The sequence below is a fragment of the Ranitomeya variabilis genome, chromosome 4 (genome assembly GCF_051348905.1).
Source record: "Ranitomeya variabilis isolate aRanVar5 chromosome 4, aRanVar5.hap1, whole genome shotgun sequence".
Classification (NCBI taxonomy): domain Eukaryota; kingdom Metazoa; phylum Chordata; class Amphibia; order Anura; family Dendrobatidae; genus Ranitomeya; species Ranitomeya variabilis.
Window position 1 is genome coordinate 201,174,891 of NC_135235.1, and position 24,453 is coordinate 201,199,343.

The 24,453-nt window shown below is 42.4% G+C and overlaps 1 protein-coding gene across 1 annotated transcript in view; it reads right to left on the reverse strand.

Annotated features, from left to right (window-relative positions):
• Positions 1–1,314: 1,314 nt before the first annotated feature.
• Positions 1,315–24,453, reverse strand: part of SLC17A7 (solute carrier family 17 member 7) — a 134,833-nt gene continuing 111,694 nt past the window's right edge. The window contains exons 6-12 of the mRNA XM_077259644.1: positions 19,332–19,418; positions 18,677–18,819; positions 17,267–17,416; positions 15,728–15,860; positions 12,635–12,745; positions 11,444–11,571; positions 1,315–3,201 (exon numbers count right to left, since the gene is read on the reverse strand). Of these exons, the coding sequence (XP_077115759.1) occupies positions 2,860–3,201; positions 11,444–11,571; positions 12,635–12,745; positions 15,728–15,860; positions 17,267–17,416; positions 18,677–18,819; positions 19,332–19,418 (1,094 nt within the window). The 3' untranslated portion in view covers positions 1,315–2,859. The remainder of the gene's footprint in view (positions 3,202–11,443; positions 11,572–12,634; positions 12,746–15,727; positions 15,861–17,266; positions 17,417–18,676; positions 18,820–19,331; positions 19,419–24,453) is intronic.

Genomic DNA, 24,453 nt, shown 5'->3' on the forward strand with positions numbered 1-24,453 from the left:
AGAAACTTTACTCCTTAGATCTCCATTCAGAGGTCACTCATCTAGACAACCAGTTCTCCTGCTTTGCACTGCTGAGTGGTAAACACCCAGAAACACGTGTCTGTATACTGAGTTTTTGGTTTGGCTGTTTCACCAAGGCCCTTTAAATGTTTGAAATTTACTCCTTCGATCTCCCTTCAAAAAGTAACTCAAAGCCAACCAGATCTCTCTGCTTTGCCCTGATGAGGAGCAAACACACCGAAATATGTGTCTGAAAATGTCTTATTTGGTTTGTTTTCTTATTCAATGCCCTTTCAAAGGTTCAATATTATTTTTTAGAATCTATCCTTCTAATAGGTGGCCCTATATATACCCATTCTCTTCCTCGCTGAAGAGACTACATTCATCCTTCTTTCTGTTGAAATACTAAATTATATTACAAGGCAGACCCTCAATGTGGAATTCATTCATTCACTTCACGTTTTCAGGTCACCATACACATAACTATACAGTAATTGTTAAAGGGGACCTGTGAGCATTTTACTCCAATTAAAAGCATACATTTTTTGTAGAGATTTGATGTGCTAGTTATGACAAATCTATTACAGAAGCCACATCAGGCTGGGAGTCAACTGGGGACATGTTTCCTACGCGCTCTCAGTGCAAGGAAGTGTGTTAAATCTGACTTTTATGCTGGATCTCTCATGACTGGAACATCAGATCTCCGCAGAAACTACTATCTTTATTCGGGCGAACACCCTCACAGCCACACTACTCCTTCCAAATGTACAAACGTGTCACAGTTTCCTCTTTAAAGAGTAACTAAACTGTGAAATTATTGTTTTATAATTCTATCCAGTATTGAAAGTCATTTAACACGCTATCCCCACCGCCCCAACGCACATTTCGTTTAGACTTCTTCAGTTTAGACTTCTTCAGGAGGACGCTGTCCCCACCTCCCGAAGAAGTCTAAACGAAACATGCGTTGGGGTAGCAGGGACAGGGTGTTGTTATGTCTTAATCAGTAAGTTTATCCCCTTACTTTATACTCTGCTTGTTTAGGCTTGTTTTTATGCAACTCTTATTTTGGGCTGTAACCCATGCCTTCATAAATTCTCTTATTATTCCGGCATTTGGCAAATATTAATAATTATGGTAATCCTAAATGACCTAAAACGGGAAAGTTTTATTCTGATTTCATGTCAGATATTGAGAAAAAACATGCCGATGTGTCTTTTTATATAGTGGATGAAAACTTCTGGTTTCAACTGTATACATTTAAAAATAGTGAAAAATGTCATACTTTGTCAAACATAAATAAAACAAGCACCACAATCTGAATCGGAATATCATTTATTATGTACATTTACTGCACATGTTTAAGTCATTTTATCTTCAAAACCATCACCCCTCCCAGGACACCTATCCTTCCGCAGCTCCAGTTCTCCCCTCCGTTTTAAGCTTAATGCGTAGAATGCACCAGATTTGGTTGATGACTTAGTGGACACAAGTGTAACGATCGCTCTATTGCTCAGGTTCATGCTTAGATAAGACCGTAAAGCCTCTGATCACAAAATCTGCATCGAAGACATATGATATTATAGCTCTTATACTGCTGGAGTTTTAAAAATTGCCGAGAACTGGAGAAACCTACAGCGCTTAACAGGTTAACATCTGTCATCTTTGGATAAGGTCTGAAAAGTCCATAAAAGGGCTTTGGCATGAGAGTCCAAAATGCTTGGTAGTCGTTAAAAACGGAAACAATTAATAGTTTTTTTTTCTTGATGAGGGCACAATTTACGCCAAAATTTACTGCAATGTACAATGAGGCCACACAGAAAACTCTAATATAATGCACTTTTCATTCTCTGGACAAGGGGACGTTAACTTAATCCTTAGATTGAAAAAAAAACATAAAATAAAATATAATTGACAAGTAATGTAAATGGTTTGGATTTTTTTTTTGCTTTTTTTTGCCATCATGTTGGTCCAAGAGAGAACAAAGCATGCCATGAGTTGACCCACCATCGCCAAGCACACAACAACACACAACAGGAACCCGATCACTTTCACCAATCACAAAGTAAGCCCCAAAGACTGGAAAATGACAATATCCACCACAATGGCAAATAGATACCACTCATCCCCTACCCAAATGGACATTTACACCCCAACACATACCTAAAGGTAAAGAAACCCCTATGGAGGGACTTCCATATGTGATCATATATATTGCTCCACGTGAGGAGACCTCTTTTTTTTCCGTATACATATATATATTTTTTTCTATATATACTTTTAAATAATATTTATTGTACCTTTTAAATAAATTACTTTTAACTTTATATGTTTTTGAAAATAAATAGAAGAAAGAAAATATTCCATAATATTTTGGTGTCCAGCCTTGTATGGAGAGGTGTGCATTTTGGGGGAGAAGTGCCCATCTTTTTTTGATTTCTGGCTCGCGAACATTTATTAGCAACCATCGGCTCACAAAAATTTAAGTAAATCAGTGTTCGACTCAATGATAAACCTCACGCATTCGCTAGTTATTGCTTCCACACATAGACGAGTGATGGAACATTGGATAGACGCGTGCCTTGTGATGACCTACGCAAGAAACAAGCAAACCACTGATACCAGAAACAGAATGGACCCTTGGACACCACAAAAAAAATGATAAGGTTGGTTGTGGGGCACTGCCAGCAACCCCTTATGGTAAATAATAATGCGTTAAAACAATAGAGAGGAAGCCATAGTGATCATGTAAAGTGTGGAGGCTTGGCAACACTGGTCACCTTTCAGAAAATTCTTGCTCACTCTCACTTGGAGTGGAGACATTGCTATTGAATTACTTAGACTTCTGTATGGGTTTTATTTTCATGATAAGTCCCTTTCTGTTGCTGTCCCATATAGGTAGGGGTCCTTTCCTTGGTCCTGAATGTATTCTTCCTTCTTCTCCCACTCCGCTGGCCAACCGCCATTCTGGAAGCTTGTGCTTTTGGTGGCTCCATAGCTGCCGTACCCACCGTAGCCTTGAGGCTGATCTTCACTCTCCTCAGCAAGCTCATCTTCATCTATGAACCCACATTTCTCATCAGTGGTTTCTTCTGGTTCTGCCCATGGCTGTTTTTCTCCTGATGCAAATAGGCCGTAGAAGATCACCCCGCCATAATGAACGAGAGACGCGATAAGGAAGACATACTGCCACTCCTCTCGAGTCTACAAGAAGTTGAAAAAAGAAAACAAAAAGTTAGCATTTTTCTTAACTAATTCGATCAGAATACGTTTAAAACAATTTTTTTCATTATATATAAGGGCTTCTAAAGAAGTAAGAAAAGAAAAGATAACCCTTTGAAATTACGTTATACAAATATATGTGCTCTGATAAAGATGTGCTGACCAATCATGGAGGACTGAATATTATGGTAGTAATAGAGCAAAATGCAGCAAAGGAGGTAGCCAAGAGGAGGAGCTGTAGATGACGGCACAGGATGTGAGAAGTTACAACAGCTGGAGCTTCTCACTGGCTGTTGTAACTTGACCCCCAACATCAGCTCTATTTCGATGGTAAAAAAAGGAGATGTCTGCAAGGAGCAGTTCAGGCAAGAAATATGGTGTACTCACTATAGCTTGGATATAACAGTACGTGTGCTGTGCATGTACGTACAGTATGAAGAGCGTGTGAAATAAGTATTAAACACATCACCAATTTTCTAAGTAAATATATTTCTAAAGGTGCTATTGACATGAAATGCTCACCAGATGTCGGTAACAACCCATCCAATCCACGCAGGCAAGGAAATCAAACCATAGATGTCCATAAACTACTTTATGTGTAATAATGAGAAATGACACAGGGAAAAAGTATTGAACACGCTTGGTGAAATTTAATTAATACTTCATACAAAAGTCTTTGTTGGTGATGACAGCTTCAAGACGGTTCCTGTATGGAGAAACTAGTCGCAGGCATTGCTCAGGTGTGATTTTGGCCCATTCTTCCACACAAACACTCTTCACACCCTGACGATTCCGTGGACTCCTTTTATGAACTCTGAGTTTAAGTTGCTTCCATAAATTTTCTATAGGATTCCGGTCTTGTGATTGGCTCGGACATTCTAGCAGCTTTTATTATCTTTCTCTGAAACCAATTGACAGTTTCGTTGACTGTGTGTTTGGAAAAATTAACTTGCTGAAATGTCCACCCTCATTTTATCTTCATCAGTGGATGGCAGCAAATTTTTTTCAAGAGTGTCTCTGCATATTTGGAAAAATCTTAAAATCTGAGAGTTTTCAGTGGTTGATACCTTTTAATGGGTAACTTAAAAGATGGTAACGACCTGGTTGGGTTATGGTGAAATGATGTTATCTCCACTTCTTGATTATGACCCCAACAGTGTCCCCTAGAACCTTCAGTAGTTTTGAAATTTTTCTGTAACCAATGCCATCAGTATGTTTTGCAACAATAAGGTTGCAAAGGTCTTAAACCAGCTCATTGATTTTACCCATCAAGAGATGTTTTTTGTGTGGCACCTTGGTAATGAGACACTTATTTATATGTTATCAGTTGAACCAGATGATATTATTTTTCATTAATTAGCAGGATAGCTTTATAATCACTGATAGATCTCAGCTGGTGTCACGACTTCCCATGGGTTTTTGCACTTCTCTTTATTCATATGTTCAATACTTTATCCATGTCTCATTTCTCATTATTAAATATAGAACAAATGGTCTGCTCTCAAAATTTAAAGGAGAGTTGCAGGAGGGGTGGATTGTGGTCCCAATGCATGCAGAAAGGAAAATCCACCGCACTCTCAAAAGTGTATACGTTTCAAGGTGATTTTACTGATTAGTATATATACATAAGGTGAATCAGATGGGAAACATAAGTGACAAAATAAAGAATGTTTCAACCCGTCTCGGGTCTTTGTCAAGGTCCCGGAATACCTATAATAAAAATACAACATATACAAGAATTGTGGACAAAACATAAAAGATATCTCCATATATGAACAATGTTATGTGCCTCACCTGATTCACCTTATGTATACATGCTAATCAGTAAAATATCCTTGCAAAGTATAAACTTTTGAAAGTGCAGTGGATCTTCCTTCATGTATGCATTTCTCATTATTACACATAATTTATGGACATCTATGGTTTAAGCTTGAGAAAGGTCCACATCCCGGACTGAAACGTTGCACATGGGCCAATAAATCACACATATTTTTTCTATTGAAGTGCTGCCTTTGTTTTTCTGGCTAATATATATATATATATATATATATATATATATATATATATATATATATATATATATATATATATATATATATATATATATATATATACATACACACTATATACTCGAGTATAAGCCGACCCCCCTAATTTTGCCACAAAAAACTGGGAAAACTTAATGACTCGAGTATAAGCCTAGGGTGGGAAATGCAGCAGCTACCGGTAAATGTCAAAAGTAAAAATAGATACCAATAAAAGTAAAATTAATTGAGACATCAGTAGGTTAAGTGTTTTTGAATATCCATATTGAATCAGGAGCCCCATATAATGCTCCATAAAGTTTATGATGGCCCCATAAGATGCTCTGCAGCGCCCCAGAGTCCTGGTCGTTGCAGTACTGATGCTCTGCCGCTAAAGGGAGTGATGGTACGTCTGATGGCACTGAAGGAGTTCACCTGACCAGGTATCACAGACACCAATACACTTCATAGTCTGGCCTCCAGGGGGAGCTAAGGGCGCTATGTATTAGGCCACTCCTCACAATCTGGTAAAACTGGGGGTTGGATAGAAAGTTAGACAGAAGCTGACTGGGTTGGAACCAGGCAACATCCTGTGGCAGAGGGTGTTGCAGGGGAAGATTCAGGGGGGTCCCTGTCAGGGGTGGGATCCTGACAGAGGCCTAGCGAACAGGAAAGAACGTTAAGGAACCACGCCTGCACTACACCGTGGCGGTATCTCAAGAAAGGACAAGAAGCGAGGTTTATTGTGGAGAGTGAGAAACGAGATCAAAGCAAAAAGGAGAAAACACCAGTAGGAGTCGTGCTGTAAGATCGAGGCAACATCCTACTGAGGCGCGTAGCCGGTGGCCGGAACGCCGAGGAAGTATTAAGCTCCAAGCATTACTTCAAACCAACGGCAGGACAGTTAATTATAGGTTGGCTGTCTCACCTAAATCACTTAAGCAGACATAGGGGGCAACTGTGGGAGAGGGGCGTCACTAGGGTCCCGGAAGAACTCCAGGCCTACCCGTCATACGGGTGCGTCCTATCCATATCATCTGGGGGACGGAGAAGAACATCAGAATAGACATAAGTTGTGAGAAAGAACATCAGAAGCAGACACAACAGTTTTGAGGACTATCCCATGGTGCTCAGCAGGGAAGTACTACAACACACAGGCGCTAGAAGGTAGGCACAGATTTCCACCTGCAAAAGAAACTCTGGAGGTGCCATCGGACTGGCCGGTCTCAGACAGCCCTGTTAACCGTACTCTGGATTGAGGACCTTGAAGCCTTCAGTAAAGAGGTAAAGAGACTGCAACCCTGTGTCCTCATTATTCATCGCGACCTGCACCACGCACCACCACTTACAACTTTCATTGGACGCCCCTTAGCAGGGTCACGGACCGGGTCTAGCCACCGTGACAACCCCAGAACTGAGACAGAAAAGCCCGGTACCAAGTACCCCGCGGCCCTACGTCTGGGGGCGCTCCAAACATGGCGTCACGAACAGGATCTACTTAAGCCTGAAGAATCAGGTCATGTGTGCCTTGGAACTACGATTTATTGTGCTTGGACTGTGACTCATTGAAAAGACTGTGTATTGTTGCTTGCGCCAGAAGTTCCCGCCAAAACCGTCGCCATTACAGTGCTAAGAAGAGCGCAGGAGAAGAAGAAGGGCGTGAGGTGGGCGTGAACGAGCTGGAGAGCGCGCAAGACAATGGCCGCCCAGTCTAAATGTTATTGCATCCTGAGGACGTGTCCGTCAGCTGCTGAGGTCCGCCTTCTCATCCTCTATGGAGGGTGGAGACAATGGAGATGGGACCGCCCCCGAAAGAGAGCGCGGGAAGAAGACACCGAGGAGGAGGCAAAGATGGCGACGTCGGAAGCACCGCATGGGGACGACCCGACCCAGCACGATGCTGCATCACCCGTAACAGTCCCGGATTCGCCATCGCTGCAGGGACTGGCCCTCACGGAGTCACCGCTGGGAGGACTCAACTGGCCGCCGTCTGAGGAGTGGGAGGGTCACGGACCGGGTCTAGCCACCGTGACAACCCCAGAACTGAGACAGAGAAGCCCGGTACCGAGTACCCCGCGGCCCTGCGTCTGGGGGCGCTCCAGCTCCATATTTAAATATGCCCCATATAATCCTGCATAAAGGTTAATAATGGCCCCATAAGATGCTCCATAGACACATTTGCCCCATATAGTGCTGCACAACCCTTGATTATGGCCCCATAAGATGCTCCATACAGACACTTGCCCCATATAATGCTCCACAAATGTTAATTATGGCCCCATAAGATGCTCCATAAAGATATTTGCCCATATAGTGCTGCACAAACGTTATGGCCCCATAAGATGCTCCATACAGACACTTGCACCATTATAGTGCTGCACAAACATTGATTATGGCCCCATACAGACACTTGCCCCATTATAGTGCTGCATAAACGTTATGGCCCCATAAGATGCTCTATACAGACACTTGCCCCAAACAGTGCTGCACAAACGTTATGGCCCCATAAGATGCTCTATACAGACACTTGCCCCATTATATTGCTGCACAAACGTTATGGCCCCATAAGGTGCTCTATACAGACACTTGCCCCATATAGTGCTGCACAAACATCATTGCCCCATACGATGCCCCATACAGACATTTGCCCCATTTGCTGTTGCTGTGATAAAAAAAATCACATACTCACCTCTCCGTCGCTCAGGCCCCCGGCACTTTCAATATTCACCTGACTTCGTTCCGGCGCTGCTCCGTCTTCAGCGTCTTCTGCACTGACGTTCAGGCAGAGGGCACGCACTAACCACGTCACCGCACCTTCTGACCTGAGCGTCACTGCAGAAGACGCTGAAGATGGAGCGGCGCCAGAATGAGGAGCAGGTGAATATCGCACAGCGCAGCGCTCCCCTCCCAATTATACTCACCTGCTCCTGGCGCAGTCCCTGCACATCCCTGCTTCCCCGGCGCTGCAGCTTCTTCCTGTATTGAGTGGTCACCGTTACCGCTCATTACAGTAATGAATATGCGGCTCCACCCCTATGGGAGGTGGAGCCGCATATTCATTACTGTAATGATCGGTACCACGTGACTGCTCAGTACAGGAAGAAGCTGCAGCGCCGGGGACCCAGAGATGTGCAGGGACCGCGCCAGGAGCAGGTGAATATAATTAGACAGCCCCCGCTCCCCCTCCTCTGCCGAGCCCTGGGTATGACTCGAGTATAAGCCGAGAGGGGGACTTTCAGCCCAAAAAAATGGGCTGAAAATCTCGGCTTATACTCGCGTGTATATGGTATATATATATACATATATATATATATATATATATATATATATATATATAGTCATTTATTACATTTTAAAAATTACAAAAAGGAAATAGGCAGATGTAAAAGTTTGGGCACCATGCATCGTTAGCATCTAGTAGCACCTCCTTTTGTAAGTATCACTGCTTGTAAACGCTTTTTGTAGTCAGACAAGAGTCTTTAAATCCTTGTTTGAGGGATTTTCATCCATTCTTCCTCAGAAAATTCTACCAGTTCTGTGAGATTCTTGGGTCGTCTTGCATTCTCTGCTATTTTGAGGTCTAGACACAGATTTTCAATGATGTTCAGATCAGGGGGCTGTGAGGGCCATTGTAAATCCTTCAGCTTGCTCCTTTTGAGGTTGTCCATTGTAGATTTTGATGTGTGTTTAGGATCATTATCCATTTTTAGAAGCCATCCTCTTCTTGTTTTCACCTTCAGCTTTTTTTTTTTACAGATGGTGTTAGGTTTGCATCAAGAATTTGTTGAAATTTCTTAGAATCCATTCTTCCCTCTACTTGTGAAATTTTGTCCGTGCCAATGGCTACAACACAACCCCAAAGCATAAGTGATCCACCCGCATGCTTAATGGTTGGTGAGGTGTTCTTTTCCTGAAAATGCTGTGCCTTTTTTCTCCACAGATACCTTTGATCATTGTGGCCATAGAGTTCTATTTTATGCTCTTTGGCCACAGGACTTGTTTCCAAAATGCATCAGGCTTGTTTAGATGTTCTTTTGCATACTTCTGACTCTGAATTTTACGGTGAGGACGCAATAGAGGTGGTTTTTTGATGACTAGTGTTGAGCATTCCGATACTGCAAGTATCGGGTATCGGCCGATACTTGCTGTATCGGAAATTCCGATACCGAGATCCGATATTTTTGTGATATCGGGTATCGGTATCGAAACAACATTAATGTAAAAATGTGTAAAAGAGAGAATTAAAATAAAAAATATTGCTATACTCACCTCTCCGACGCAGCCTGCACCTTACCGAGGGAAGCGGCAGCGTTCTTTGTTTAAAATTCGCGCTTTTCTTTCCTTTACGTGAGTCCCGGCTTGTGATTGGTTGTGTGCCGCCCATGTGACCGGCACGCAACCAATCACAGCAAGCCGTGACGTAATTTCAGGTCCTTCAGGATTTTAAAATTACGTTCCGGCGTTGTGATTGGTTGCGTCGCAGTCACATGGGAGATGCAACCAATCACAGCAAGCCGTGACGTAATTTCAGGTCCTTAAGGATTTTAAAATTACGTCCCGGCTTTGTGATTGGTTGCGTCGCAGTCACATGGGAGACGCAACCAATCACAAGCCGTGACGTCACGGGAGGCTGGACACGCGCGCATTTTAAAATGGGCGCGTGTCCAGCCTCCCGTGACGTCCCGGCTTGTGATTGGTTGCGCCGCGATCAACCAATCACAAGCCGGGAGGCTGGACACGCGCCCATTTTAAAATTTTAAAATGCGCGCGTGTCCAGCCTCCCGGCTTGTGATTGGTTGACCGCGGCGCAACCAATCACAAGCCGGGACGTCACGGGAGGCTGGACACGCGCCCATTTTAAAAAGTGCGCGTGTCCAGCCTCCCGTGACGTCACGGCTTGTGATTGGTTAATGGCGGCCATGTTGCCGGGATGCGGACCAATCACAGCAAGCCGTGACGTAATTTCGTCACGGCTTGCTGTGATTGGTCCGCGTCCCGGCAACATGGCCGCCCTGACCAATCACAAGCCGGGACTTCACGTAACCAAGTAAAAGCGCGAATTTTAAACAAACAACGCTGCCGGTTCCCTCGCTGAGGTCCAGGCTGCGTCGGAGAGGTGAGTATAGCGATATTTTTTATTTTAATTCTTTCTTTTACACATTTATATGGATCCCAGGGCCTGAAGGAGAGTTTCCTCTCCTTCAGACCCTGGGAACCATCAGGAATACCGTCCGATACTTGAGTCCCATTGACTTGTATTGGTATCGGGTATCGGTATCGGATTGGATCCGATACTTTGCCGGTATCGGCCGATACTTTCCGATACCGATACTTTCAAGTATCGGACGGTATCGCTCAACACTATTGATGACTCTTCCATGAAGGCCATATTTGTGTGCGTGTCTCTGAACAGTAGAACAATATACCACAACTCCAGAGTCTGCAGGTTTTTTGCAGTCAAACGGGGGTTCTGATTTCCCTTTCTAGCAATCCTACAAGCAGCTCACACTGAAATTTTGCTTTGTTTTTTTTTCAGTCTTTATCTTGACCTCCACTGTTCCTGTTAACTGCCATTTTTTAATTATATTTCGAACTGAGGAAAGGGCAACTTGAAAATGCTTTGTATCTTCTTAAAGCCTTCTCCTGCTTTTCGGGCCTCCACCATTTTCAGAGTGCTAGGGAGCTGCTTAAAAGAACCTATGGCTGCTATTTTTTGGGTTAAGTTGAGAGGAGGTTAGAGGTTAGATGATAATGAACAAGTCATAACCTTTGGAGACTAATTAACGTCTGAAACTTTGGTCAAAGTTTTCTGAGCACACAAATTTCAAAGGCAGGCAAAACTTTTGCATCAATCCATTTTCCTTTATGTAATTTTTAAAATGTAAAAAATTACAATATTTTTTTTGTTTGCCTAAAATACAAAGGAAATGTATCATCTCTAACTTTAGCCCTTCGAGAGATCATTTAATCTTCCTCTTGCTTAACTGTTCACAATAATAGTCGTTTTGACCAGGGGTGCCCAAAATTTTACATGCCACTGTATACAGTATGTGTGCATTTAGATACATCTGTTACATCTTATAATCTTATATGGGGAAGTCAATGAATCTTTTCCCTGGTGGCACACAGCCTCAGACTCTATCCATTATTCATAGTTAAGAGAGTGTAATTAAAAATGTATGAATTTCTTATTTCCATACCTTGTGCTTTGTCATGGCTCCTACAATCAAGGGACAAACCATTCCAGAGAGGGTTCCCACACCATTTGAAATACCCATGAGAATACTGGCATATCGAGGTGCAATGTCCAAATGATTTACATTAAAACCTAAGACACAGGATGAAAGGATGAGTATCATCAGTCACGTCTTGCTCAGGTTTTTTGATTCTCACTATTCGTCTGTCTTGTATACTCTACTATGTTTCCCAGCTGTATATTTTCTTTTGGATATTCATGCAGAAATTCCAGAAAATAAATATACTGCAAGCTAGAATATCTAGATGGCCTCTACGGGGGTGTACAGTCCTGTTACACTGCTTTAGAAGGTTTTGGTATTCCCCATTATTGATTTGAAGATTTGGGTTGAAGAATATGCCTCAAAAGTAATCTCTTACTGATGTCAACCAATGATATGTCTAGATCATGTTAGGCCCTTTAGGTTTGTCTTCTCTACATAGTTGGGTTTGGCCAACAGTCTAATGTTTATAGGGACCTCCCAACTCTCCCCAACAGATGATGTTGGTGGAGATAAAGATTGAAATGTCCTATTTCAGACTGCTGACCCTTTTGCTCTCTAAAAGATAAGCCTCAGCCAAAAAAGTCTGACAGTGACTTTGTCGTAGAGAACACAGGAGCCCTTGGCAGAGCGTATGGAGGAGTCTGGAGAGTCAGCAGAACCATCGTAAAGTGTAAAGCCACAAGCTTCCTATTGTATCCCTTAGCTAGAGTACATTGATTAGTTGGTCCCTTATACTTTCCATATACACTTTTTCTTAACAAATTGCTCATCAATTAGTCATAAAATACCAATTGCCAAACAAAATGTAATGATGCCCTTTAATGTACTGTTATAGACCAATAAAACCTAATATAGAAACAAAATGAGCATGTACCCTGCTGTAAGTAAGGGAAGACTTTTACGCTTTTCTGATCAAACACAGTGTTTTCTAAGTACCCTATGTTATTTATATGAACTATTACTATTTACGGTACTTACTAAATTACTACAGGGTATATGTTCATTTTGCTTCTATCTTAGGTTTTATCTGTTAAATGGTCACAGTGTGAACATGCTCTCATGCGTCGCATGTATGCCAAATTGTGCTCCGGCTCATTTCTTTGGTTTTGTTATAGACTAAAGTATAGTCAATGACATAACTACATGACCCACCTGATATAGCAAAGCCACTGAATCCTACTGCCAGAACAAGGAAGGAAATAGCTACTCCACGGGTGTGTGAATAGCCTACAACTAGGAGCAGAGTAGCTTCCATGCCAAAGCCTATGGAAAACACAGAGATATATCAGTGTAGTGCAATTAATATGTATTGCCCCCCCCTCGATTTACCAGATCAAACATATCAAAACTTACTTTCTTTCATAAACTTAAAGGGAGTCAGTCGCCTTAAATTTACATGGCAAACTAGCCCCATTGCCTTGTAGGAGACAGAGCAACAGAAAGAAAAAATTCTTACAGTTTTTAAATCTGTTGACCATTGCCCCAAAACTATGTTTATGTAATGTAAAAGTGAGGATAGTCAGTGTCACCCTTGGTGCATCGTCCCACTCACTTATTTAGATTACCATCCCTATGTTGATTGCTAACATTGGCTTTCCCAGAGCCAAAGCAGTCTGAGGAGAAACCTCCATTATGTGATCACTATCCCTGTACAGGAGTAAGAAGACACATCACTCTCACCTCGCTGCTGACACTGCTTGACTCCCTTGCTATTACTTTAGTGCATGAGCGGGGATAGAGATCACTCCCTCCTCGCTGCTGATGTCATTCGACTCCCCTGCCATCAGTTCAATGGAGGAGTGAGCACAAACATCATTGTCTTCTCACGGCTCTCATTGCTCGGTTAAAGCTGTGTAGGAAGTGATGTCAGCAGAGAGGAGAGAGCGATGTGTCTTCTTGCTTCTGCACAGGGACAGTGATCACATAACTGAGGTTTATCTTGAGTTCGTGCTGTCTCTGGGTAGGCTAGAAATGTGAATCAACATAGGAGTGGTCAAAATCTATATAAGTTGGAGGAAAGGTGAACCAAGGCATTTATCCACATCACGGGTGCACTGACCATTCTCATTTGCATATTAGATCACAGTTATTTTGGGGGGCAATGGAGGGACAGATTCAAAAATGAAAATACTGATTGTTATTATTATTCTATCTAATACAATGCTATTGGTTGAAATTGGTGTCTAAATTTGGGGTGATAGACTCCCTTTAATTTTACATTAATCTTCATATATTGGCAAAAAGGGGCTGAATGCCATATTCCAGTCATACAAGAGACCAGCAGAGCCACCGTTGGATGTTTGGTGGTGTGATAACTTTCCAAACTTGTAGAACAGCTGGTGGCCCTTGTAAATATACAACCAAAAAACAAACCCTAGAAACATATCTTTATTAAGTGTTAAATTAAAATCAGGTACAAACAACAAACAGACGCAAAAGTACAAAGATATCACTTGGGTCAAAATAAAGGAAGAGAAGAGAGAGATTTAGGCCAGGGTAACACTTGCGAGTGCCATGAGAGAAACTCGAGCGAGTCTCTCACATCAATACCCGGCACTGCCGCCGGCACTCGGGAACGGAGCATGCAGCTGCATGTATTTCTATGCAGGTGAACGCTCCGGTCCCGGCAGTGCTCGGTATTGATGTCATAGACTCGCGCAAGTTTCTCGCATCGCAATCCAAAGTGTGACCCCGGCCTCAGGGACTGAATTTACCCTACAAAGTTCCCTTCCTAACCGCAGAGGTTAGCACCTTAATAATTCCCTGTGGTGCTCCCACTCATTGAAGAAAGTCCCTATTTAACCCTACACAAAACCAAAAACTAGCCTGCAGGCCAGCCGGCATGTCCCATGTGTCTGGAGAATTCACCCAGGGAGTGAATAGAGTCCCTACAGACAGACTGACATAAGACCACCAAGGAAATGTATAGACCAATAACTAACCATTAGGTGGGTACTAAAGTGATCTTAGGCTGATGATGTAGAGGAATACTACAAAAAAAGAGATATACACGCACTAAATATCCATAAGCAAGACTGATAGATCTGAATAAGCACAATAAGACCATGCGGAACCCAAATGAAGTAAATACATATGTCCTAACTGCTTGACACCAATAACATACACGTGGAAGATACCCAAATATATATCAAACCCCTTGTGGAGCCTAGGCAGCATGTCATTAGATAATATTCGACAACTATTATCCCAGTAGATAAGTATGTCTTAGATTGTGAATACATGATTGACATACAACAAAGCCCAGACTGAGCCTGAGTGTCCTGTAGTTAGATTGTACTTTGCATTATAGACCCGATGCATTTTCTCCCTCGTATGGTCATCGAGAGATTCATCAGGGGTATCCCTCATTGGGGAAAAAAAGAAGGATTGGTGATGAAATGAGCACAGCAACTCTCGAGGGAGCGAGTAGAATAGACACAGGCAAGTGCCTTCTCGTTTTCCTACTGGAAGATACCCCTGATGAACCCCTTGGTTGACCAAAAAAGGGGTGAAACGTGTCGAGACTGACTTTACCCTTGCTATGACCATCTCCACTAGTAACCAGCATCAAAGTAAGGATGTCAGTTTCGACACGTTTTCCCCCTTTTGGGACTGACTTATTCTTACTATGATATTGGTTGCTAGTAGAGATGAGTGAATCAATTAAATGCAAATTGAGTTTGCCTCAAACTTTTAGGAATACACTGAACCTGGCAAATTTGAACAATTTGCAATTCCCATTTGCGCAAGTCTTCTAAAATGCTTGAAGCCATTTTACACGTTGTGGAAGACTACATCATCCAGAGAAGCCTCATATTCCAGAGCAGAGGGCAGAAGTAGAGAATGTAGCAGACATTTTATGGTGATTCTGGATAGTGAGAGGACATCACAGCTTAGAGCTTAGACATAGAGATAAAGAGAAAATCATAAAATACTAAATAAACATTACTGATAGTGTGTGCCAGCATTGCAGTGAAGAACAGTTACCATCTGTTGAGCCATGGGCACATGTGTTGAAGTCACTTTGGCATTATTAAGGCTGTTTTGGTGTTAAGGAACTTAGAGTCGGATTTAGCCCTAGTAGACCTCAGAGTGTTACACACATCTTTTCACGGCCATTGGATGCTTTGCAGTACTTGCAAATCACTTTTTTTTAACTAGCAAAGCTGGTAAATTTGAATGACAAAAGATTCTATCATATCCAGATTGTATATCTTCACTATCTTAGCATATATTTTCACATACCTCCACAATTCATCATCTTACGGACATTGGTTGTAGACATTATTCTCTTGGTACGCAAGAAGTCAGCAATCTGCCCTCCAATGGGCACTATGATTGTCATAACCAAGTGAGGGAGTGCAGAGAGAAGTCCGACCTGCAGAAATTATATACAGTACACAAAGTAAATTGGGAACTGCCAAGCACCATCTGCAGATGCTACCTCCCCAAATCTTCCTATGTTCCTGAAAGTCAAAGGCCATACATTGTACTTGGAATGTAAGGGTTAATTCTGCGCTGCCGGTAAGAAGATAGAAGAGAACGATATCCAGGAAGGAGGTTTAGTGGTCAACGCTTTTCGAAAGTTCCAAAGTTCTTCATCAGGACACCCTACAGTGGTTTGTCCTGATGAAGAAGTTTGGAACTTCGAAAGGCGTTGGCCAACAAAACCCATTCCTGAATATTGTTCTCTTCTATCTTCTTATCGGCAGCGAAGAATTTACCCTTACATTCCAATTACCTGTTATCCAAGCCGTGAGACTGCAGCAGTCTTGAACCTTTTAGTGGTTCAGGGTACACAACCTCACTAGGTGGGTACCACTGCCTTTGGACACCCCATTGTTACTCATATAAAATCGTATTTGCACTTTATTGTTATTCCAGTTCATCCCATTCAGAGGCGATACTTTGCAGGAAAAAGCCAGTAAAATTGCTCTTCTGTAACCTAGGGGGTTATAAAAGCCCAGAACCTGTGGTCACAACACCAGTACAGTTTTTCATTCTCTGGAAGTAAACAGTTACATTTTCCATTCAATTACCCTAAAAGTTTTGATGAATTGATATATAAAGTTAAAAAAAATATTTTTTTTCATTGAATTTATTTATTTTTTTAAGATGTATCTCCTGAAATTGGCATATCTCTTAAAAAAAAAATGTTTTAATCGCTTTAAAGTACAATTAATTTTTTTGTATATAAATTCATGTTTTTTTGGCTAAAAATATTTTTGGAGTTGGGTTTGTAAACGTTAAGTGGTACATAAATTTGACACCAAATTGCAAATATGATTTTTTATGCTCAAATAAGTGTATTTAAGTCAAAATTAAAAAAAAAAAAACCCAGAAGTGCACAGCCCATTTATTAATACAATATGGGGACGCAGCTGAAAAATGTTGGATTCACTCAAGGTAATCGAGGGCTGGTTAGGAAAGAAACAAATTACGGCTAAAGAGTAAACAGCTACCGAAATTCTCAAATTGGAGATTTTATGATTTTGCAATTTTTATCCTGTTTATACTAAATAAAAAAAAACAGCACCAGATGATGAAAAAGCACAAGAGGGTTAGATTACTTCTTTCATCAGATTACATGAGCCATTAACAGAAGTTTCAATCCCGTCCTGAAATGACCCCGTTAAACTGTCTTTTAGACTGTGCTTTATGGCTTTAATGGTTCTAAGGTTTTCATCAAAACCGTGTGATGCTAAAATTATTATTAGGCAGACTATTGATCTCAGCTAGATTTAGCAAGTCAATAATGCATTGCCCACCGCAGAATATACGTACCTTACTGATTTCAAAGCCAAACACTTCTTCAAAGTAAGCCGGCTGGCTAATTAGTAGGAGATAGAATGTCCAACTGCGGCAAAAGTTGGCGACGATGATTGCATACACTGGCATGGAGGTAAAGAACTTGCGCCATGGTGTCTTAAATTTCTGTAATCAAGCACATTGGACCGGGGTCATTATTTAGTAAAAAAAATAATTTCAGTATCTGAAGAATATTTTTTGCATTTGTCCTATTCATGGACACGCATGCCATAGAGGCAGCCAGTGCAACCGGCCTTTAACCTCAGCTCTTGTTGGTTCCATTCCTCCTCTCATTTGGCCATTTTATAATCTCACATTTTTATCACCGCTCCTTAAATGGGTTACGTAGGACTACATTTTTTTTTTACTTTGAGCCAGTTAGCAACTACCTGCCTATTATATCCAGCGCCAGCTCAAAGTGGTCACTGACTGCTCATGCAGGTAATTCAGCTGCTCCATTTTAACAGAGCAGCTCTTCTTCTGCCTGGCAGCTCTCCGCAGTTAGGCAAAGGGGAGCCAGCTGACAATCAACATGACATCAATCATGCTCCATCAACAGGTCAAGCGACAGAGAAGATGGCACTGAAAAGTGGAGCAAATTACTAATCCATTAAAGGGGTTGGCCACTACTAGACAACCCCTTCTTAAACTAAGTTCTAATTAAGCCTATACTCACCTCTTGTGCAGGCTCCGTTCAAGGGGTGTCGGCACTCGTTATCCTGAGGCTGTGATGCAGTGGAATGACACGTGATGTCAGGTGCCCAATCAGCACTGGCGTCACTGTCTCCGCCTTCGGACAAACCAAACATGAAGAGGAAGTCCGGGATCAGCTGCAGCACTGGCTTCCTCTTCATGTTCAGGCAGAGACAATGATGCTAGTGATGATTGGGCGCTGGGCATCACATGTCATTCCACCGCATCACAGCCCCGGTGAGAGCGAGTGCCGACACCGCGGGAGCTGCTTCGGCATGGGAGGTTAGAATAGGCTTTATTATTTTATCTTGGCCGAACATTTAGTTTAAGAAAGGGTTGTCCTAGTAGTGGACAACCCTTTAAAGGACATAACAAAATTGGTTTAACCCAATATTAATGGGTTTTACCAACATTCTAATGCGTATGCCCCTAATAGACGATGTCGGGGGTAATAAGGATTACTGCCAACGTTTTTGCTCTGCCGAAGATAAGCCAACACCAGAAATGTTTGGCAGTGTCACTCCCATAGAGAACACCGCAGCATTTAGGAGCATTGTGTGAGACAGATGCCGGCAGAACTATTGTTGGCTGACAGTCTTTTCAAGTCTACGGGGGAAGGCCTTTAAGCCAACAGATCTATGCGATAAATCATAACTTTTCTCTACTGTTAGTGAATAAGGATTATGAATTCACCATTAATGGGTTCATGAAACTTGTGGATTCTCCAATGCTTTCTTCAATGTACTTTCTTTCTTCTTCTGAAATGGTGGGATGCTGGGCAGGACTTTCGTAGGACACAAGAATCCAGAACATATACCACATGAGCCCAAAGCTCCCTGCAGGAAAAGTGCATATAATATAATGTACAAATAAAAAAGAACATTAATATGTATTAAGAAATATTTCTAAAATAAAAAATATTCAAAAGTATTTTTATATGTATGGTGACTGTGTTTGCCCTTTTCTTAGGAATCAGATGCTTGTTTTGCATTATTGTTAGGTACATCTTTGGATAACCCATTTTTGTCAAAAGGTTTAACTGATGACTCCTGAATGCCCAACAATTAGTTGTAGTCTATGAAGATAGCTTGGTAATAAGCATCTCGTTTTCCTCTAGCACCCCCACAGGAGAAATAAACATTACATTGTGTTCATTAGGTTAATATGAAGTCCATGTAATGCAAGGACAAGCTGGGTCCTCCAAAGAGAGAGACACTCTGTAATATCTCTGTATGCTCACTTATTGATGGACTTCCTATATCAGAGACCCTCATCTATTAATTCACACTTTCTGACTAGGATATATCTATTTTCTAATTTTAAAAAAAATCTCAAAATATTAACTTACCATAGACATAGAAAACTGAGCTCCATCCTGTGTATTGGACTAGTACCCCTGCCAATGGCATAGCCACCACTGCTCCAGCGTAGGAACCTACAAAATATGGAAATTACTAACCTGGAAGCATTTTTGGGATGTTTTATTGCATTTCAGAAATTAATATACAGTAGCAGTAAGTTTTAACTTAGCAACATTGCGTATATATATATTGTATAATATATATATATATAGTAGTGGGCTAATGGTCCCTTAGTCGATTGGAGGTGTGTGTCAGAGATGGCTTGCCTCTGTGATGTAACCCGGAGTATTTTTTCCAGTGCATGAAAGCACTAAGAGGTTTGTTTGTTGCACCTGGGTCCGGGTTGCGGGTAGCTATGAGAGATGGGCGGGTCTGGCTACCCACATACCTCACCTCTGGGTGTGGTTACAGCCTATATAATGGAAGCTGTTGTTTGGCACATGGTCTGAGTGTTTTGAGGGAGAAGGCCTCCTGTGTGCGTGGCTCCAGACCGAGCCTAAGTACTGGACATTACTACAGCCTGTGTGCCCACAGGCCTGATGGAGCAGAGCCCTGCTATGGACATTTGCATTTTGTTTTGCCTGATCTAAAGGCTGTTTACTTTCTGTTTTTGCTTCTGGGTTTATGAAGCAATAAACCCACATGAACTTTTAAAAGTAACAAGCCTCCTGTGTTCCTTCAGTCGCACCCGAGTGAGTAAAACCCCTACTATATATATATACAGTAGAAGTTTGGGCACCCCTGGTCAAAGTTACTGTTATTGTGGACACTTAAGCAAGTTGAAGATGAAATGATTTCTAAAAGGTCTAAAGTTAAAGATGACACATTTCCTTTGTATTTTAGCCAAATATATACAGTACAGACCAAAATTTTGGACACACCTTCTCATTTAAAGATTTTTCTGTATTTTATGACTATGAAAATTGTACATTCACACTGAAGTCATCAAAACTATGAATTAACACATGTGGAATTTTATACTTAACAAAAAAGTGTGAAACAACTGAAATTATGTCTTATATTGTAGGTTCTTCAAAGTAGCCACCTTTTGCTTTGATGACTGCTTTGCACACTCTTGGCATTCCCTTGATGAGCTTCAAGAGGTAGTCACTGGGAATGGTTTTCACTTCGCAGGTGGGCCCTGTCAGGTTTAATAAGTGGAATTTCTTGCCTTATAAATGGTGTTGGGACCATCAGTTGTGTTGTGCAGAAGTCTGGTGGATACACAGCTCATAGTCCTACTGAATAGACTGTTAGAATTTGTATTATGGCAAGAAAAAAGCAGCTTAGTAAAGAGAAACGAGTGGCCATCATTACTTTAAGTGAAGGTCAGTCAGTCCAAAAAATTGGGAAAACTTTGAAAGTGTCCCCAAGTGCAGTGGCAAAAACCATCAAGCGCTACAAAGCAACTGGCTCACATGAGGACCACCCCATGAAAGGAAGACCAAGAGTCACCTCTGCTTCTGAGGATAAGTATATCCGAGTCACCAGCCTCAGAAATCGCAGGTTAACAGCAGCTCAGATTAGAGACCAGGTCAATGCCACACAGAGTTCTAGTAGCAGACACATCTCTACAACAACTGTTAAGAGGAGACTTTGTGCAGCAGGCCTTCATGGTAAAATAGCTGCTAGGAAACCACGGCTAAGGGCAGGCAACAAGCAGAAGAGACTTGTTTTGGCTAAAGGACCCAAGGAATGGACATTAGATCAGTGGAAATATGTGCTTTGGTCTGATGAGTCCAAATTTGAGATCTTTGGTTCCAACCACCATGTCTTTGTGCGACACAGAAAAGGTGAACGAATGGAGTCTACATGCCTGGTTCCCACCATGAAGCATGGAGGATGAGGAGGTGTGATGGTGTGGGGGTGCTTTGCTGGTGACACTGTTGGGGATTTATTAAAAATTGAAGGCATACTGAACCAGCATGGCTACCACAGCATCTTGCAACGGCATGCTATTCCATCCGGTTTGCGTTTAGTTGGACCATCATTTATTTTTCAACAGGACAATGACCCCAAACACACCTCCAAGCTGTGTAAGGGCTATTTGACCAAGAAGGAGAGTGATGGGGTGCTACGCCAGATGTCCTGGCCTCCACAGTCACCAGACATGAACCCAATCGAGATGGTTTGGGGAGAGCTGGACCGCAGAGTGAAAGCAAAAGGGCCAACAAGTGCTAAGCATCTCTGGGAACTCCTTTAAGATTGTTGGAAGACCATTCCCGGTGACTACCTCTTGAAGCTCATCAAGAGAATGCCAAGAGTGTGCAAAGCAGTTATCAAAGCAAAAGGTGGTTACTTTGAAGAACCTAGAATATAAGACATAATTTCAGCTGTTTCACAATATTTTGTTAAGTATATAATTCCACATGTGTTAATTCATAGTTTTGATGCCTTCAGTGTGAATGTACAATTTTCATAGTCATGAAAATACAGAAAAATCTTTAAATGAGAAGGTGTGTCCAAACTTTTGGTCTGTGCTGTACATATGTATACCTCAACTTACAATCACTTTCTGAGTCCCTTCTCCCTCTTACAGACATAGCTTCCCTTTATGACACAGATGCTGCTGCCTCTTTTTATAACACCACAAACTTTTAAAGTGTCCCCAAGTGCAGTGGCAAAAACCATCAAGCGCTACAAAGCAACTGGCTCACATGAGGACCACCCCATGAAAGGAAGACCAAGAGTCACCTCTGCTTCTGAGGATAAGTATATCCGAGTCACCAGCCTCAGAAATCGCAGGTTAACAGCAGCTCAGATTAGAGACCAGGTCAATGCCACACAGAGTTCTAGCAGCAGACACATCTCTACAACAACTGTTAAGAGGAGACTTTGTGCAGCAGGCCTTCATGGTAAAATAGCTGCTAGGAAACCACGGCTAAGGGCAGGCAACAAGCAGAAGAGACTTGTTTTGGCTAAAGGACACAAGGAATGGACATTAGATCAGTGGAAATATGTGCTTTGGTCTGATGAGTCCAAATTTGAGATCTTTGGTTCCAACCACCATGTCTTTGTGCGACCCAGAAAAGGTGAACGAATGGACTCTACATGCCTGGTTCCCACCATGAAGCATGGAGGATGAGGAGGTGTGATGGTGTGGGGGTGCTTTGCTGGTGACACTGTTGGGGATTTATTAAAAATTTAAGGCATACTGAACCAGCATGGCTACCACAGCATCTTGCAACGGCATGCTATTCCATCCGTTTGCGTTTAGTTGGACCATCATTTATTTTTCAACAGGACAATGACCCCAAACACACCTCCAAGCTGTGTAAGGGCTATTTGACCAAGAAGGAGAGTGATGGGGTGCTACGCCAGATGTCCTGGCCTCCACAGTCACCAGACATGAACCCAATCGAGATGGTTTGGGGAGAGCTGGACCGCAGAGTGAAGGCAAAAGGGCCAACAAGTGCTAAGCATCTCTGGGAACTCCTTTAAGATTGTTGGAAGACCATTCCCGGTGACTACCTCTTGAAGCTCATCAAGAGAATGCCAAGAGTGTGCAAAGCAGTTATCAAAGCAAAAGGTGGTTACTTTGAAGAACCTAGAATATAAGACATAATTTCAGCTGTTTCACAATTTTTTGTTAAGTATATAATTCCACATGTGTTAATTCATAGTTTTGATGCCTTCAGTGTGAATGTACAATTTTCATAGTCATGAAAATACAGAAAAATCTTTAAATGAGAAGGTGTGTCCAAACTTTTGGTCTGTGCTGTATATATGTATACCTCAACTTACAATCACTTTCTGAGTCCCTTCTCCCTCTTACAGACATAGCTTCCCTTCATGACAGATGCTGCTGCCTCTTTTTATAACATGACAATAACAGCAAAACTCAATTCGGCCGCCCCGCTGATGCATAGTAAAACTCGTACACTCAAGAGGTAGCCCTGGCTGACCAGCCTGACCAAAGAACTGAGATGGGCTTCAAGGATCGCTGAGCGGAGATGGAAGCGTTCCCGCTCTGCCGACCACTTCACTGCATACAAGCAGTCCCTCGCCAGCTTCAAGTCCATGCTCACTGCCGCAAAACAAACTGACTTCTCATCTCTCATATCCTCCCTGTCTCACAACCCTAAACAGCTTTTCAACACTTTCAATTCTCTACTCCGTCCCCCTGCACCCTCTCCCTCCCCTCTCATTTCTGCTGAAGACTTTGCCTCCTTCTTTAAACAGAAGATCGATACGATCAGAGAAAGCTATGTCCCACAGCGCCCAAGACCCCTCTTAGCTGCTCAACCTTGTTCCTCCAAAACTAGCTTCTTCACCATGGCAGAAGATCAGCTCTCCACCCTCCTGTCAAGATCACACCTCACCACCTGCACACTTGACCCGCTCCCATCTCACCTCATCCCTAACCTTGCCATGGTCTTCATCCCAACCCTAACATACCTCCTCAACCTCTAAATCACAACAGGTGTCTTCCCCTCAGCCTTCAAACATGCCAAGATCACACCCATCCTCAAAAATCCCTCCATCGACCCATCCTCTGTTTCTAGCTATCACCCAATATCTCTTCTCCCTTATGCCTCAAAACTACTGGATCAGCATGTCCATGTTGAACTGTCCTCCCACCTCTCCTCCTGCTCTCTCTTTCACCGGTTACAATCTGGCTTCCAACCCCATCACTCAACTGAAACTGCCCTAACTAAAGTCACCAATGACCTACTAACTGCCAAGAGCAAGCGACACTACTCTGTCCTCCTTCTCCTGGACCTGTCTTCTGCCTTTGACACTGTGGACCACTCCCTTCTGCTACAGATCCTCTCATCTCTTGGCATCACAGACTTGGCACTATCCTGGATCTCGTGATATCTGACAGACCGAACATTCAGTGTCTCCCTCCCCCACGCCACCGCCTCACTTCGCCCTTTGTCTGTCGGTGTTCCTCAAGGCTCTGTTCTAGGATCCCTACTCTTCTCCATCTACACCTTCGGCCTGGGACTGCTCATAGAATCCCATGGTATGCAGTATCATCTCTACGCCGATGACACGCAGATCTACCTATCCGGTCCTTACTTCACAAAATCCCACACTGTCTGTCTGCTATCTCGGCCTTCTTTTCTGCTCGCTTTCTAAAACTGAACATGGACAAAACAGAAT